General features: G+C 41.6%; 1 protein-coding gene across 1 annotated transcript; it reads left to right on the forward strand.

Moving 5' to 3' along the window:
- The first annotated feature begins 1056 nt into the window (after nt 1-1056).
- LOC147269116 (very-long-chain (3R)-3-hydroxyacyl-CoA dehydratase-like) lies at nt 1057-13097 on the forward strand. Its single transcript, XM_086179639.1, has 11 exons — nt 1057-1276; nt 4253-4295; nt 4432-4505; nt 4997-5161; nt 5419-5470; nt 5616-5726; nt 8048-8175; nt 9806-9918; nt 10005-10111; nt 10195-10326; nt 11557-13097. The coding sequence occupies exons 1-11, from the start codon at nt 1196-1198 to the stop codon at nt 11631-11633; spliced, it is 1083 nt and encodes a 360-aa protein (XP_086035765.1). The 5' UTR covers nt 1057-1195; the 3' UTR covers nt 11634-13097.
- Nucleotides 13098-15252: the final 2155 nt, after the last annotated feature.

Genomic DNA, 15252 nt, shown 5'->3' on the forward strand with positions numbered 1-15252 from the left:
ATATTGGTACAAAAAAAATAAGTTCACAAAAAGAAACAACATCCCAATACATAAATAATTCCTTATTGAATGTGACTGTGAGCTAAAGCAAGTTTATTTATAAACACATTTCAGCAACAAAACATCTCAGTGTGCTTTACAATCAGAGGAAAAGATGAACATGATGAAATAATTAAACACATAATAAGCGAAAGCGTAAAACACGATGCTGGTGGTTGTGGTTTGTTTACTGGCAGAGTTTTGTTTTACTAGAACACTAGAACATCAATTCCTAATGGGGAAAAATGGTTGGAGACAAACATGTTTTTGACTCGTGTTTTATGAGTTAATAACGTCTGAGTTTAGGATTCAGGAGACATTAAATGGGTCAAACGGTCCCACAGCAGTGAGCATTTGTTAACCAAAACTTTTGATAACTGAAACATTCCTCAGGGGCCAAACACAGTCTTTCCAGGTATCTCAACCCCCGTGCACCAATGAATGCTTCCCCCTTCAACTGACAGTTCACATTTGCACATGTGGAAAACTTCAAGGTTCTACTCCTTAGCTGGCTATTCCTTCAGAGCATAATTCAAAATATTGGATAGCACCCTGTCTGTGTGGGTCTCACACACACACACACACACACACACACACCACTTAGGGGAGCTTGTTCAGGATGTCCCACAAGCAGAGTGAACACACACTGTTACAGCTGTAGTTCCTCCATTACTTGTGTCGGTTGAAGGAGATGTCTCAGTCTGAATGAGGAGGCTGGTGAGTGTGTGCTGTGCTGACTCTCTTTAGAGTTCGTTTTCAACCCACTTAAATTTCTACTTGACACAAAAAATGAAAAAATACACTTTCAGGGTGAATTATAGTATATATATATATTTATAGTATATATATATATATTTTCAATTCCCTAAAACCATGGCTGATGTTTCCCCTAAATCGTATCTTCTTAATTGAATTAAGACACGCGGCAATTATTTTCCTCATGAAATATTGTTTCTTTAATTCTGTTTTTTAGTGATTTTTTTTCCTCTCTCACTTTAAGACATTTTATTTTGAAGTTATGGAGCAACTTCCTCCCGGAAGTTGTCCGTTTTCAGCCGTGCATTGGGGGGTCATGCAGTGGCAGGTGATGCCTCGTCAGGCTATGTGAATCTTGGAGTAATCCTGGGATGCAGGTATTAGAGGACCCGGCCTGACCATGCAGATCCTCACCCCTCATGTGTACTGGGCTCAGCGTCATGGAGAAATCTATCTCCGGGTCGAGCTCAGCGATGCAAAGGTACAGTCGGACCCTCCACAACTTACACTTCATTGTTACGCTACTTTCTCAAATAACGAGTTAAACACCCGTCAGCTCCGGTGTTTCGGTGCTAAGGTGTGATGGAAAGTTTATTTACTTCTTTTCCCCGTGGCGCGAGCTCAAACTGTTAAGCTAAGCTAATGATGCAGGTGGCTAACCGACCGCTAGTGTGCGACAGTGGCCGTAAAGGACCAGGAATAATGGTCACGTTTTGCGTACGTTTAAGGGTAAATTGTACAAATTGTATGTATTTGTAATGTCGTGTCGTGTACCAATTTAATTATCATCCAGAAATAAGACTGCTCCAATCTTATGTGCCTCATTTCTGTATCAGATAAAAACTACTTCATTTCTTTGTTTTCTATGCGATCAAGTCCACATCTCCCCACAGGAGGTGATTGTACAAGTTTTTTTTTTAAGTCTATGAAGACCTCTGTTGAAAGTTATGTTTTACTTGAGTGTATTATAGTTATATGTTGATTTTATTTTATGTAGGTGGTGGTGTTTACAGTGTAAACAGAGAGGTTCACAGCCTATCTCCTTCCTGCTGCATCAGTTTGTTAATGTCTAATAAAAGATGCATGAACTTTAATGGTAGTTCAGGCTAATGTTCTGGCTCCCTTGTAAACATTTAAACAGGAGGTTTGAAAAGCACTGTTGGAGAATTCATTCCCGACAAGCTTCGCCTGAATAGTACAGGCACCTCAACACCACTTCATTGCCCCAAGTTAGGGCCTCCATAAGTATAAGTAGAAACGCCCAGATAAGACAGTTCTCCAGTGAAAGTAAAAGTCTCTTTCGATATTCTTCATTCAAGTAAAAGGAGCAAAGTATTTTATCTTGCTGTGTACATACATCTACTGATGACACATCTTCAGTGATGTTCCTGGAATCATCGGGTGTTTCAGGTCTTTCAGGTCTTTCAACATCATACACCCTCCTCCGGGTGACCCAACCGGGGCTGATCAGACCCCAGCTTGTGTCCAGAGGGCTAGCTACCATGACTCCATGCCTCTCCTCTTTTGAGCCACAGCCATCCTGAGGCTCTCTCTGCCGCATCAGTGGTACTGCGGATGGCTCTCCTCTTCCTCTATCTCCCTCCGTGTCTAAACTGCTGAAGGCTCTGGCCAAAGAACGGCTGCAAAAACCCCTGCAGCCGCCCTCCACTGGAAGGCACCTTGCTCTCCACCCACCATGCTGACAACCACTGACCAGTCCCGCGTACTTGGAGAGTTTCCTCTCAAAGGCTTCTTCCAAGCGATCTTCCCATGGGATGGTCCGCTCCAGCATCCCCACTTGCATGGTGCACTCAGACGCGAGGACAATGTCTGGCCGCATGGTGGTTACAGCATTGTGGCTGGGGAACTTTAGTTGTCATTCGAGGTCCACCAGCAGCTGCCAGTCTCTTGCACTTTTGACACTGTACTTTAAGTGCAGTACTTAAGTAAAAACACTTACTTTCCACTGCTTTATTCAAGCTCTCAATAAAAAAAGGAATACATCTCTTAAACAGAAACTGGATGCTATACTGTGCATGAAGGCAACATGTATTGTAGTGTTGTTTGAACTGCCTCTGTGGCAGCTCAATTGGCCTTCATACTGGCAATCGTTGATTCAAATTCTTCTCAGTTTCTACATTTTTCTTTTCTACATTTTTCTTACCGTCAAAACCTTCAGTAACGAGTATGATATGCTTGCAACTTGATAGGTCTTCTACCTCTGTGTCATAGTGCTCCATTCTTGCCCAAAACTATTTCTGTTCTGCTCGTGGAAATGCTCAGTAGGAGGGCTGTCAAAACTTTCTAAAAACGATCCTAAAATATTCCTTCTAAAACACAACATTGCTAGAATTAGAGCTGCATTATTTTCAGAAAAATCTCTAATCAAACAGAGACTCAGGGGAGCTCTAAATAATTGGTGATTTTGTGATTTAAATTTTAATAGATTTTTATGGGAACTGTGTCAAAAACATTTCTCTGTATTTTGACCCACAGTTAGTCTTTAACAAATGTTGCGACTTCGTGCGATTTGAAAACCGCTGGAGGTCACATTGTAATTTACATGAAATTTGGATTATTTGTGCAGCCGTCCAAGTTTATTTTGTGATCAAATTTGTATTATTTTGTTTTTCTTTTTCAACAATACGCCCACATTAGATCATATACAAATAGCCAGATAGCTCACATTCATTGTACAACCATACTGCAGCCAGTGTAAGAAAAAATGTATGGATCTGAGCTATTGTCCCACCCTTGTCTCACCCGTACCTCCCTTACCCCTCTGGCTCACTCCCCTCCCCTCGCTGGATTCAGTCATATCTAAAGAGAATAAATAAGCAAATAATTTGATTAATTAATACAAGAAAGTTGTATCCCTCCCCCTCTCCTCTTTAAATAATCATGAGATATTAACCTTGTTGACCAACCAGGTTCACCTATATTACTTTAACTTAATCCTCTCGATTGACCTCAGTATTATCTTCTATAGCCGTTTGATCAATAGGGCAATCCACAGAGAGACATTGAGTGCATGTGGCGGTGTCCATCTCTGTATCAGCCGTACAGCTTTATCAGAAGCTGTCCTGCCACTGTCTTCAGGTATTTCTAGATGAGAGGTGCCGTTTGCTATCTTTGCTGCTGGCAAGTTTAGTAATTTCATTGCGAACTCTCCATAGGTTGATCTATATTCAGTCAGCAAAGCAACAAGTGAGGTTTTTGACTCTTTTTTTTTTTTTTTATCCTGCAGCCCATCCAGGAGCTCAGCTCATGCTAAAACCCACAAGACAGACAGCTGTCACCTCAGTGCTTCCCTAGTTTAGGGCTTCTGTATGAATGAATGAGTGAATGGGCTGTGTGAGATTCACAGGCAGGGTGGGGCTGTCAGCTATGAGTCAGCAGATTCTAGGTTCACCTCAGTTGTCAGGTTGCTTGTAATGACTGCCTCTGTGTCTTTCAGAATCTCAACATCAGCCTGCAAGAAAACACAATTCAGTTCCAAGGTTTGTGCACGCCTCCACACTGCTCCAGAATCTATCAGGATTTCTCTTCTTATTTTTTAGGTCCTTTGAAATTTATTACATAACAAAGATGAACAGAAGGCTTCATGAAATATAAAAACGTAATCCCTTTCCTCAGCTCAGGGCCATGGAGCTAAAGGAGATAATGACTACGAGTTCAATCTGGAGTTCCTTGAAGCGGTCAGACCTGAGGTATTGATTCATGGATTGCAATGGCTTGTTTGACCTTCATTGCAAGATGATTTACATTCTTAAATGATTGTTTTATATCATCCAGTCAGTCAAATGTTTTCGATCACTTCCATGTTACTATTTAGGTAACACTTTACTATGAGGTCACAATATGAACAGTTCATTACTGTTTAGTTATATGTAAGCTAAACAAGCATTACTGAAACATAATTCACCATTTATTTATTGTTATAAATTATTGTGACCATTATTGGGAAGTCAGGAACACGAATCTCTTAAATTACACTTCCCCCTCACCCGCTAACCCCACCCTAACCTTGCTTAGTTTTTCTAGCTATATTTGCGGTAGGCTTTGAAGTTAACATGAACATTATCTCTATAGCTTACATTTATCTCAGTTAAGGCACCTAGTGGAATTTTTATAAAGTGTGTGTGTGTGTGTGTGTGTGTGTGTGTGTGTGCGCGCGCGCGTGCATCATTGTGGAATCCAGATTGAACATAAGTCCACCCAGCGGCAGGTAGACATCAAAATCAAGAAGCAGGAGGAGCGCTGGTGGGATCGGCTGACGCTGCAGGAGAAGAGGCCTCTGTTCCTGGGTCCTGACTTTGACCGCTGGCTGGATGAATCTGATGCTGAGATGGAGCTTCAGTCAAAAGTACGTAGTTCCCCTCAACATGAATGGTAATAACCTTTCCCTAATATTTCCTCCTGCTGAGTCAAGCCAAGATCAATGTTTCCACAACTTGCTAACATACTCAGCTAAGATGATGAACCTGGCAGACATTGTATCTGCAGGTTGTTAGTATTGAGAATATGATGTTAGCGTTTAGCTTGGCCTTTACTCCTCACAACTGAACAAACACTTCTGAACAAATTTAAACCTGGAAAATTTGATGGTTTGTTTTCTTTTAGGAGGAAGAAAAGATCAACAGGATCAGTGTGGAGTCGAGAGTTCGTAAAAATCGTAAGTCACAACGATCTTCTGACTGGCAAACTCAGCGATCAGTTCACTTGGAGTTCTGTAATTATGATAGAATTCTAGCATCATTCGTACTTTTGATAATGTTCTTGTCAAGTACTTATTTGTCCATTGTAATCTGTTCCCTCAGCCTATCTTGGACTGAAGAAGGGCTACTTGTTTATGTACAACCTGGTGCAGTTCCTGGGATTCTCCTGGATCTTTGTCAACATGACCGTTCGCCTCTTCATTCTTGGTCAAGGTCTGTTAATGCCGACTGTGATGTGGTGGCTCTCTGCCGAAAGAGAAGAAGAGAAATGCCTGCACATCATCTGCACTTCTCCATTCAGTTTTCATCAGTGTTGACAGTCAGTTACATCCGTGGCTCAGAATGAACTGTGATGCCCGGGGAGACTCACCGATTCAAATAAGCTCCAGTCTGATTTGATAGTGGGGAAAGTGTATTGTTTTACTCTTCAAGTCTTCATAAATAAGTGTCTTGAGCACATGAAGATGTCTTTCCTTCACTGCATCTCAAAAAGCCACGAAGGGCTGGATTTTAGATAGTAGTTGCAGTTTGAGAAGACACAATTTGCAAATCACAAAGACTGCAGTTAATGTAGTTATGTAATTATTCATTATACAGCGCAGTGTCTCTGGCTGTTGTCTGTGGAACAGTCATTGCTAACCAGTGACCTAAGGCCACTGTTTTAACACCCACAACAACAACTCACCAAGGGTGCCGGGTAAACAGAAGAAGACACTCCAACCAAGAATCCAGAAAAGTGGCTTTCCATTGCCTTGCTTTATTACACTGTCACTTTAGTACAGCAAGGAGTCAGTGGGATTTTGGTTAAAAGAGTTCTGAATGATATGAGGCAGACATGAGTCCCTGAAAAATGCCCTAAATTATGCAAGTACAAGCCTGAAAAACACATCCTGTACTCAGACGATGTTCTGGGACACTCATGACCATAAGTCACTCACATTTAAGAAGAGACCGGAGCCCAGTGTACATGGAATCACATGCCATAAACATGCAGGAAATACTTCTATGAGCAGATCAAAACCTGTGTGTGTCATATGCAGAGACTATCAAGCACAAAACTGTATATGATTGAGCTACACCTCGTATAGAGATAGAAGCTGGAACTACCCTTAAGTGAAGAAAGGTATGTTCACCAGTGAACATTTCTAAAGCTCAGTCAGATTCTCAAATGAGGGTTTTAGACGCTACCACAGCAGTGAAAGATAGCTGCTTATCTCGCAACCCACATCCACAGACATGGAGCCACACAGAAGTAAAGGCATCAGCAGTTGTAGCATCAAGCGTAAAAATCCATTATAAAGTATTTATGTGCATTCTTTTTTTTCTATTATTTTGTTTTTAATATACAGTATCTCATTTACAAATGAGTTGCCTAAAAAGTAATTTGCATCGCTGCAGTATCACCTTCTTTCTCCCTTTCCTACTAACTGGATTTATGCTGGGCACAAACTACAAGTTTGTCAGGCTGCTATGACCCTCCTGACAGTTAGGGGGGGGGGGCGTTCCCCAACACTATTATCTGCCCATATGATCTGGAAGTTTGGGAGGGTTATAATGTACATATAATCTTAAACTTCCTAAATGTTTCAAACATGTTTGAAATTTAGGATTTTAAATCCGTACCATAATGGCAATACCTTCTAAAATTAACCACAGTAGCCAACAAGAAAGCAGTGTCAGAGCAGCTTTTGCTTTCACAGGTTGTAGTGGAGCATGTTTAGGATTAGATGGAAGGGCATCTCTGAGTATTCTCCTTTAGCGCATGATGCAGTCAGATGTAACAATCGGTCTGGATGTCAAACTCCTGCCTGTGTGTCTCCATGTCTGTGTGTGCCCACCTTTAGTCTTCATACCAGGTTTTTTTTTCTTATATGACAAGAAATGGAGCCTAAACAACTGTCAACTATGTCCGTTTGTTACATTTATATTAAGTTCACCAGTTTATTGCAGAGGAATGTAGCAGCGTAGATACAGTTATGTCTGACAGGTCAGGAAACACACAAGGTTAGACGGTCCAAATTTCCATGTTGACCTGATTATTTCTTTAAAATCTACAGTCCTTCTAAGACCTACACAGTCCCCCACGTCTTTGTCACTTACAGTATTGTTGTCCTTGACTAAATACATCACACAAATCTATGTGCTTTAACAAGACATTAACGTGAAAAAGGTTGGCAGCAGAATTCATTGACTGCTGAAGGACAGACTAAATAGGATTGAAGACCAGAATAGAACTGAAACAATCATCCTCATAAATAACATCAACATAATCAGCAGCCGTAAGAGCAAACAAACAAGAGGTCTATAAAACACTGAGAGGGGGCGTGTGTGTGTGTGTGTGTGTGTGTGTGTGTGTGTGTGTGTGTGTGAGTGAGTGTGTGAGTGAGCTGTTCACAGATGTGCTTGTTTGAATATAAACAGGAACACAATGACACAGTGGGAATTTGTTTTGCAAATGATGAGAATTATTGATAGTGGCTCATGCAACGTGCTGTTTCATTATTTGTTCGTTTCTCCGGCTTTTGCCTCCACAGATTCGTTCTACGATACCTTCCACACCACAGCTGATATGATGTATTTCTGTCAGATGATGGCTGTGCTCGAGGTCATTAACCCCTTGTTGGGTCTGGTTAAGACTGGATTCTTTCCTGCTATGATACAGGTAATACAGGCACTAATTTAATGTGACGAATCCAACATGTCACATAAGTTCTGTATACACAAAGGCTTTTTTTGGGTGGGGTGGGGGGGGGCAGATAAAAGGATCTTCTCCCTGTTCTGTCTGACTTCTTTTGGGCTTTGTTCTGATTTTTTGCAGCTGTTATTTTAGTGTTGAAATTCTTATGTAGGTATAAAAGATTGAAAAAACATTCCGTGAGGTTCACTGCAGACAAACAGAATTGATTGCAAAGAGTTTGTTGTGCTCTACAGCAGCAGTACCTGTATCAATCTACCAGCGCTTTCGCCGTTATTCTAGGTACTCTCCTAATGAACTGTTGACTTCAGCTGCCTCTGGTGAATGTAAGCCTTTTTATTATATGTCTCATTTTATAATGTATTTTTAAAAATGATTACAAACACACAAGATCATCAAGCATTCATTTTCATGATAATGATCTCGCAACATCAGCAAACATAATCAAATGTAATTTAGCAACTTACAAATGATTAAATAGTTCGGACTACATGAACACACATCAACACACCGTGCTGTGGCAAACATGAACACACATCAACACACCGTGCTGTGGCAAACATGAACACACATCAACACACCGTGTTGTGGCAAACATGAACACACACCGACTGAGCGTCCCGTGACCTCATTGCTTATGTCTGACCTGCATCCTGGCATCTTTAGTTGCTCCTCCTTGATACTGTTTTCACCTGGCCAACTATGCCCACCCAAATATTGTAGCCTGCCTTATTTTACTCTACACCCCAAATCTGAAGAAACATGACGATCTTGTTTCCCTCCATGTAAATGTCAGTGGTAACTATTATTTCCTCCAGTCAGTGAGTTATCAAAAGGATGCTGAAGCTGTTTAAGCTGAAATGAAAATGCAGCATAACGTTGCTTAAAATCATGAACTGTTTAGATCCTCCATCTGAGCTATTGTTGATACTACGTATGATATCAAATGAAGTAAATCAGTTCCAGCTGCATAGTAGGGCAAGCATGTGAACATATGAAAAGCATGATACACACACACACACACACACACACACACACACTCAAGTCCCCCATAATGCATTTCATCTTTTCAGACTGAGCAAGAGCAGAGGCAAAGACATCTCACTTGTAGGAGTGTTGGGCAACATGAAGGCTTTTGTTTTGAAGACAGAATGCATAAATAACATGCACAGTATGATGATTGGGCCTCCAGTTGGTACAAGTGTGAATCATCAGTAGTTATTATTTTCTGAGCATGTGTGTGTGCTGTACATGAAATTAGAGTGTGTAGTAGGCAGTCCATTAGAAGAGAACACAGCGATGTTCTTTACATGAAGGTTTTCCTCGTCCAGGTACAGCATTCTCGTCGGCTCCTCTGACCTGATCTTGCGTGCAGTAAACAAATAAACTGGCATGAAGGAATGTTGACGATCAGCAGTCTCTGTTAGCCTCAGAAATGTGTGAGGAAACACAAACAGCTCAACCATAGCAGCATTGAGGCGTAGCAGCAGTACTATGTAGGTCATGATGTCATCCTTCGTGGAGCCTAAACACAAACGCTGGAGGTTCTGTTGCTGCTGTCCTTCATGTCCCCCTGTTGTCCTCTGTGATGTTGCAGGTTGCAGGAAGGAACGTCATTCTCTTTGTCATCTTCGGCAGCTTGGAAGAGATGCAGAACAAACCTGTCGTCTTCTTCGTCTTCTACCTGTGGAGCACTATTGAGATCTTCAGGTAAGCTCGCATCAGCAGCCTCTCCTGGACAATCTGTGCTCTTGCCTGCTTTAACATCTCCCCTCCCTGTTTACCAATAATATCAGGTACCCCTTCTACATGCTGGCCTGCATCGGTACAGAGTGGAAGCTGTTAACATGGCTGCGGTACAGCCTCTGGATCCCACTGTACCCGCTGGGGGTTGTGGCAGAAGGTGGGTGACCTCTGTTGTCTTCTTTTTGGATCAGGAGCAAATGTAATGTAGCTGACAGTGTGTTGTTCTGTGCGCGTGTCCAGCGGTGGCTGTGATCCAGTCCCTGCCCATCTTTGATGAGACCCGTCTATTCAGCCTCACCCTCCCCGCAGTGCTGGGACACTCTTTAAGCTTCTCCTACACCCTGCAGCTCTACCTGGTCCTCATGTTCCTGGGTGAGAGTGATACATCACCATGTTCACACCTGCTGAAGGCACTCACAGTAACAAATAGTAAAATGTCATTGGATTTGTTTTGTCCTGTCCTATGAATGATGGGATGGGTTACTAGCATCTTGAGAGCAGTGCAACGCAAACAAAACTTGAAAGGGTACGACAACTTTGGGAAACACGCATCCTTCCTGGAGCCAGACAAGATGATGGATATACTTCTCTCTTTTGGGCTGCATTAGGGAGCTGAGACCCACAGAGACCAGGGGCCTCATGTACACACCGACTTGTTTGGATTTTATACCGACACATGGTTGTTCGACTAAATGTGGAGAAAAGCGTATGGAGAGCAGAGTCGAGAAAGAAAATGTTGTCTGGCTCTCTGGCTGTTCTGGCATTAATAGTAAAAATAAATGAATAACACACACACACACACACACACAGCTCGCTGTTCTAGAGTAAATTAATTCCACCATCTTAAACCACATCGTTTTTTTCTGTTCTCACACACACCCTCCGTGTTGCCTTTTGCCGTTGTCGTTCTTTTATGTATTTAGTTCCCCGTGTAAGAAAATGACCCCCACTGACAATCAGGAGCTTGTTGGAAAGCTCTCATTCTTCAGTTTAAAATAATAAATGATATTTGGAGGCACACGCACTCTTTACACTTCGGAGGATTTATTTTGTTTTAGTTAAACTTGTAAATCAATTACTGTTCCCAACCAAGCTGTTTGTTAAGATCAATGAATCACAGGATAATTCTGGCCTCCCTGAAGTAGGCCATGATTTGTAGAAATCATTCCTTTATTATTAACTGATGTTTTGCTTTATACACCCAATTTACAATGGGGCTTTTGAGGTGCTGCGTGAAATCACTGCTCCCAGCTCTTCTGTGACACACACACTGTGTGTTCCATTCTGAAATGACAGTGCCTCAAATGTTTTGGTTTGTTTTCACAGCAAATGTTATCAGGCTTAGTTATAGCCATGCAGGTCAGAGTCTGCTTTGGAGAATAACTTATGTGATGACTTGACAGGTATGCTAACGCTTCCCACCCTCTGCCATTGATTGTGCTAAGCTAACTAGCAGTCAGCTAGTATTTGTGGGTCTGAGTTCCCTAAAACATCACAGAGGAGAGAAGTAATAAGCACATTTCCCCAATAAGTTAACAAACTCCTTTAAATGTGCATGAATGTATCAAGTAAATAATAGGAGAAATTGCTCTTCCTCCTCAGGACTCTTCATCAATTTTAGACACCTGTACCAGCAGAGGAGGAGACGGTATCGCACAAGGAAAAGGAAAGTCCACTAACTGATCAGCACACACTCTGAACTGCTATCCACCTCAAGATGTTTCTCTTGATTGCCTTTTCACACACGCACACACACACACACACACACACACACACACATCTTTGTACTTATATCTTAGTGAGGACTTACATCGACATAATACATTCTCTAGCCCCTCACCCTAAACCTAACCATCTCAACTGACTACCTGACCCTAAACCTAACCAGAGCCTGATTCTAACTCTGACCCTAAAACCAAGTCTTGACCTTCAAACTGCCCTTTGAAGATGTAAGGACTGCCTAAAATGTCCTCACTTCTCAAAAATGTCCTCACTCTGTTGATGAAATACGTATTCTAGTCCTGAATGTGTAGCAAGTACAAGAACACACACACACACACACATACCATTCCTCCATTGGATGAACGGTTACCTGCTGTACATTCTACCAGCTCGAGGACAGTCAGATGTTGCCTGAACACACTCTACACTCTCTAAACACGTTCCTTATCTTAAATGTATCAATGAAGAGTCACAAACTACAGGTTGTGTTGTCTGACTGACACATATTTTCTCCTCATTTTCTTGTTGGCAAGACACGATTGAGAAGGGTGAAATTAAAGTTACAGTCCATCATGAATCCTGGCATTTAGTATTGAAGAACTTGTCTGAGGAATTCAATTTATATCTAGACAATGTTAGAAAGTTTGCCTGTTTACATGTGATGTTTTGCTTTTCTGTGTGTTAAACCATTGCAATGAGTTAGATTAGTGATTTTTATTTTATATCCACATTATTTATTATACGATGTCCTGATAGGTTCAAAAATAGCTCCACCCTCAAAATCAATCTTTAAACCATGTTTCATGTTTGCTTTTCATTACAACTCTCAAATTCTTCACAGTCAACATGGGTTCAACTTTGTATTTTCACGAAGCTGAGTAGTAAAATATGGGAGCACGCTGAATCCTCCTGGAGAATATTTTTTCTGAATTTGTGGGTTGATTTTTAGAAGAAAAAGTCTGTTACTTACAATGAGCTTCCCATCTGAAAAAAAAACACTAAAGTGAGGAGCCAGGGCCATGTACATGTATGTCGATGAGTATTCCCCAAAGGGTCCAAAAAAACTGACATAAATCTGGATTAAACTAAAGGAGCAGGAACTGTTTGCTCCCATCAGCTCTCATGTAGTGGGAGCCTTGGCTTGAGATTTTCTGGTATCTCGGAAATTAAAAGGGTAGAAATAAACTGATAACCAATACATTGTCTGTTCTACGGTGTATTTGGAGGATGCTTACGCATCTGAGGAGTCAGAAATGTTGCACAACAGCAGCATTTTCACACCAGAGATGACCATAGTTATTTCATATTTGTTTGATTATTGAGGGAATTATTTCAGTAAACGCAGAATCAACTCAGCCCATTTTTAGTTTTGTAAGAATGTTGTCGAATCTTCCATGTAATAAAGATTCTTTTAAAGCTGATTGAGATCTGATGGTTTCCTGATTGTGTGGTCCCTCCTCACCCTGCTGGTCTGAGCTGCTGCTCTGTGTAACCACAGATCTTCAAGCGTTCTTGGCTTGAACTCCGGCACTTTGGTCAGCAAAGGTTTGCTTTGCTGTATAACTATTAGACATTCATGTTCAAGTGACCGCTAAAAGTGGCAGTTTTATACTGGCTGTTGAGCGTGTATTCTGTCGCATGTTGGCAGCTCAAAATGAAATGACCATTTCTCTAGTTCACTCAAGTGCAAGTATGCTGTCAGAAATAAGAAGTCTGATGAAGTAGCTACGTTTTAGTTCAAAGTGGCAGAGCCATATGTATCAATCTTTATTATTAAGTGATACTTCACCCAAAAAGGTGTGTTTTTTTTCCTTTAAAGTACTCACAAGTGTGGGTCTGGAACTAACAAAGATGTTTTTCTCCCCAGCTTTATGTCTTTGTGACTACACAATGCAGAAAGAGCAGCAATGGACGTATAGCTTGAAGCCAATGGTGACTGTTGGCTAACAGCAGCAGAACTGTCCAAGTGTTTATAAACACTCAAGTGCATCAAATGATATAATCCACGGTTTGAGGGTTTAAAAAAAACTGTTGTACTGAACGATGTGCCTGGCAGTTGGTAAACTGACATTTTTGGAGAGTTTTGCTGAGTTTGTAGTTGTAGTTGGTGGCTACGGTTGCCATTAGCTTCATGCTAACTATATTTGGCTAGCTGCCCTCTGAAACCAGAAAGGAGTGATGCAGGAGGGAAAAACATATTGGTGAGCTCAACATGTCTATTCATGAGCAAAACACATATGAAGCATTGCTTTTCTAAATACTGTATTTATGTTGTATCAGACTGGCAGCAGATGCCTAGCATCAGTGACTCAGATCAGGACTCATCTTCTGGGATTCCCCGTCTGAATTATGGTGCAAGTCTAGCAAACAGGCTGTTTACTCAATTTGAAGTAGTGTTGTCTTTGATCACTTTTGACTGTTTCAGATGCTTTTGAGTGAAACTCGTGGTTGAACTTGGCTTCCTCCTTGTTTGCCATATCATCCGCCATCACCGCTGGGGTCACAGCAGTAATGATCAGGAGGTGCGGTTGGTTTCCTGACTGTGTTTGGAGCTGGAGTCTGCAGTGGGCTCTGGGGTAGCGCTCTCTGGCCCCAGTCGGCATTCCCCAGGGCCCAGTCTTGGTGTAAGTAAAACTGATGGGAAAGTTGTAATGGCTGAGGCTGCTGCCCCCGTGACTCGGGCCAACCGGATAAACAGAGGACAATGACGACGATGAGTTGTAACAGGACAAATTACTACATAGTGTTAAAGGTACATTTTCATAACATTATGAGTGTTTTTGTTGACCCTGAACTACTTTGAATATTAACCAAGCATGCAAGCTCTTCATCTAAACCTCATCACTAGCCACACCGTCATGATATACCTCATCCTGCGTATACCTGGTACTGCCCAAATGTTATTTTATTTTAATTCCCAGATTATAACTTTGTTTAAAAGCTACACAAGAGATTATCTGAATAGGTTAACCTCTTGATGTGGACAATCTCTGTATCACAGATAGTATTGTGTTGCACTGTTTTCCTCTGTACAAACATAAAAGCAATGGTCACAGCACTGTCGTAGCGTTGCTGTCTTTGACCTCGACTGGCCTCAACCCAGGTAAGACTGACCACCAGCTCAGCAGCTTCAAACGACAATCTTAACAGCACCAGAGAAATAATCATCAATTTATCTTAAAGTACACTTCAGTAAATGTATGAATCCCATTGTTTTAAATCATCTCAGTAAAGGGTTTTGAGCACATTTCCTGCCTCTGATATCAAAATGGGGTTCCAGCAGTTTTGGCTGTGTGAAAGGACTTGATCCTGGCTGTTGCCTTGCACTGTGGTCTGGAGGATTTAAGATGTATTGATGTGATCATCTAGAAATATTCACAGGAATTAGAAACATCCCAATGAGCTGCCCTCACTTTTGCTGTGACTCAACCTGAGTGGTTGTGGTCATGGTCCTCTGGTCTGTTCAGAATGAGGCCTTTTTCTTTATTCTTGTGAGCTGAGTTGCTCTTTGGTGTGTAGTGGAGCTCTGCTTGGACGCCCACACGCACAGACGTGCACATGCCCGGTCACTGACAC

This window comes from Aulostomus chinensis, chromosome 2, assembly GCF_037954235.1.
Source record: "Aulostomus chinensis isolate RoL2024-O1b breed Wild chromosome 2, RoL_Achi_v1.0, whole genome shotgun sequence".
Classification (NCBI taxonomy): Eukaryota; Metazoa; Chordata; class Actinopteri; order Syngnathiformes; family Aulostomidae; genus Aulostomus; species Aulostomus chinensis.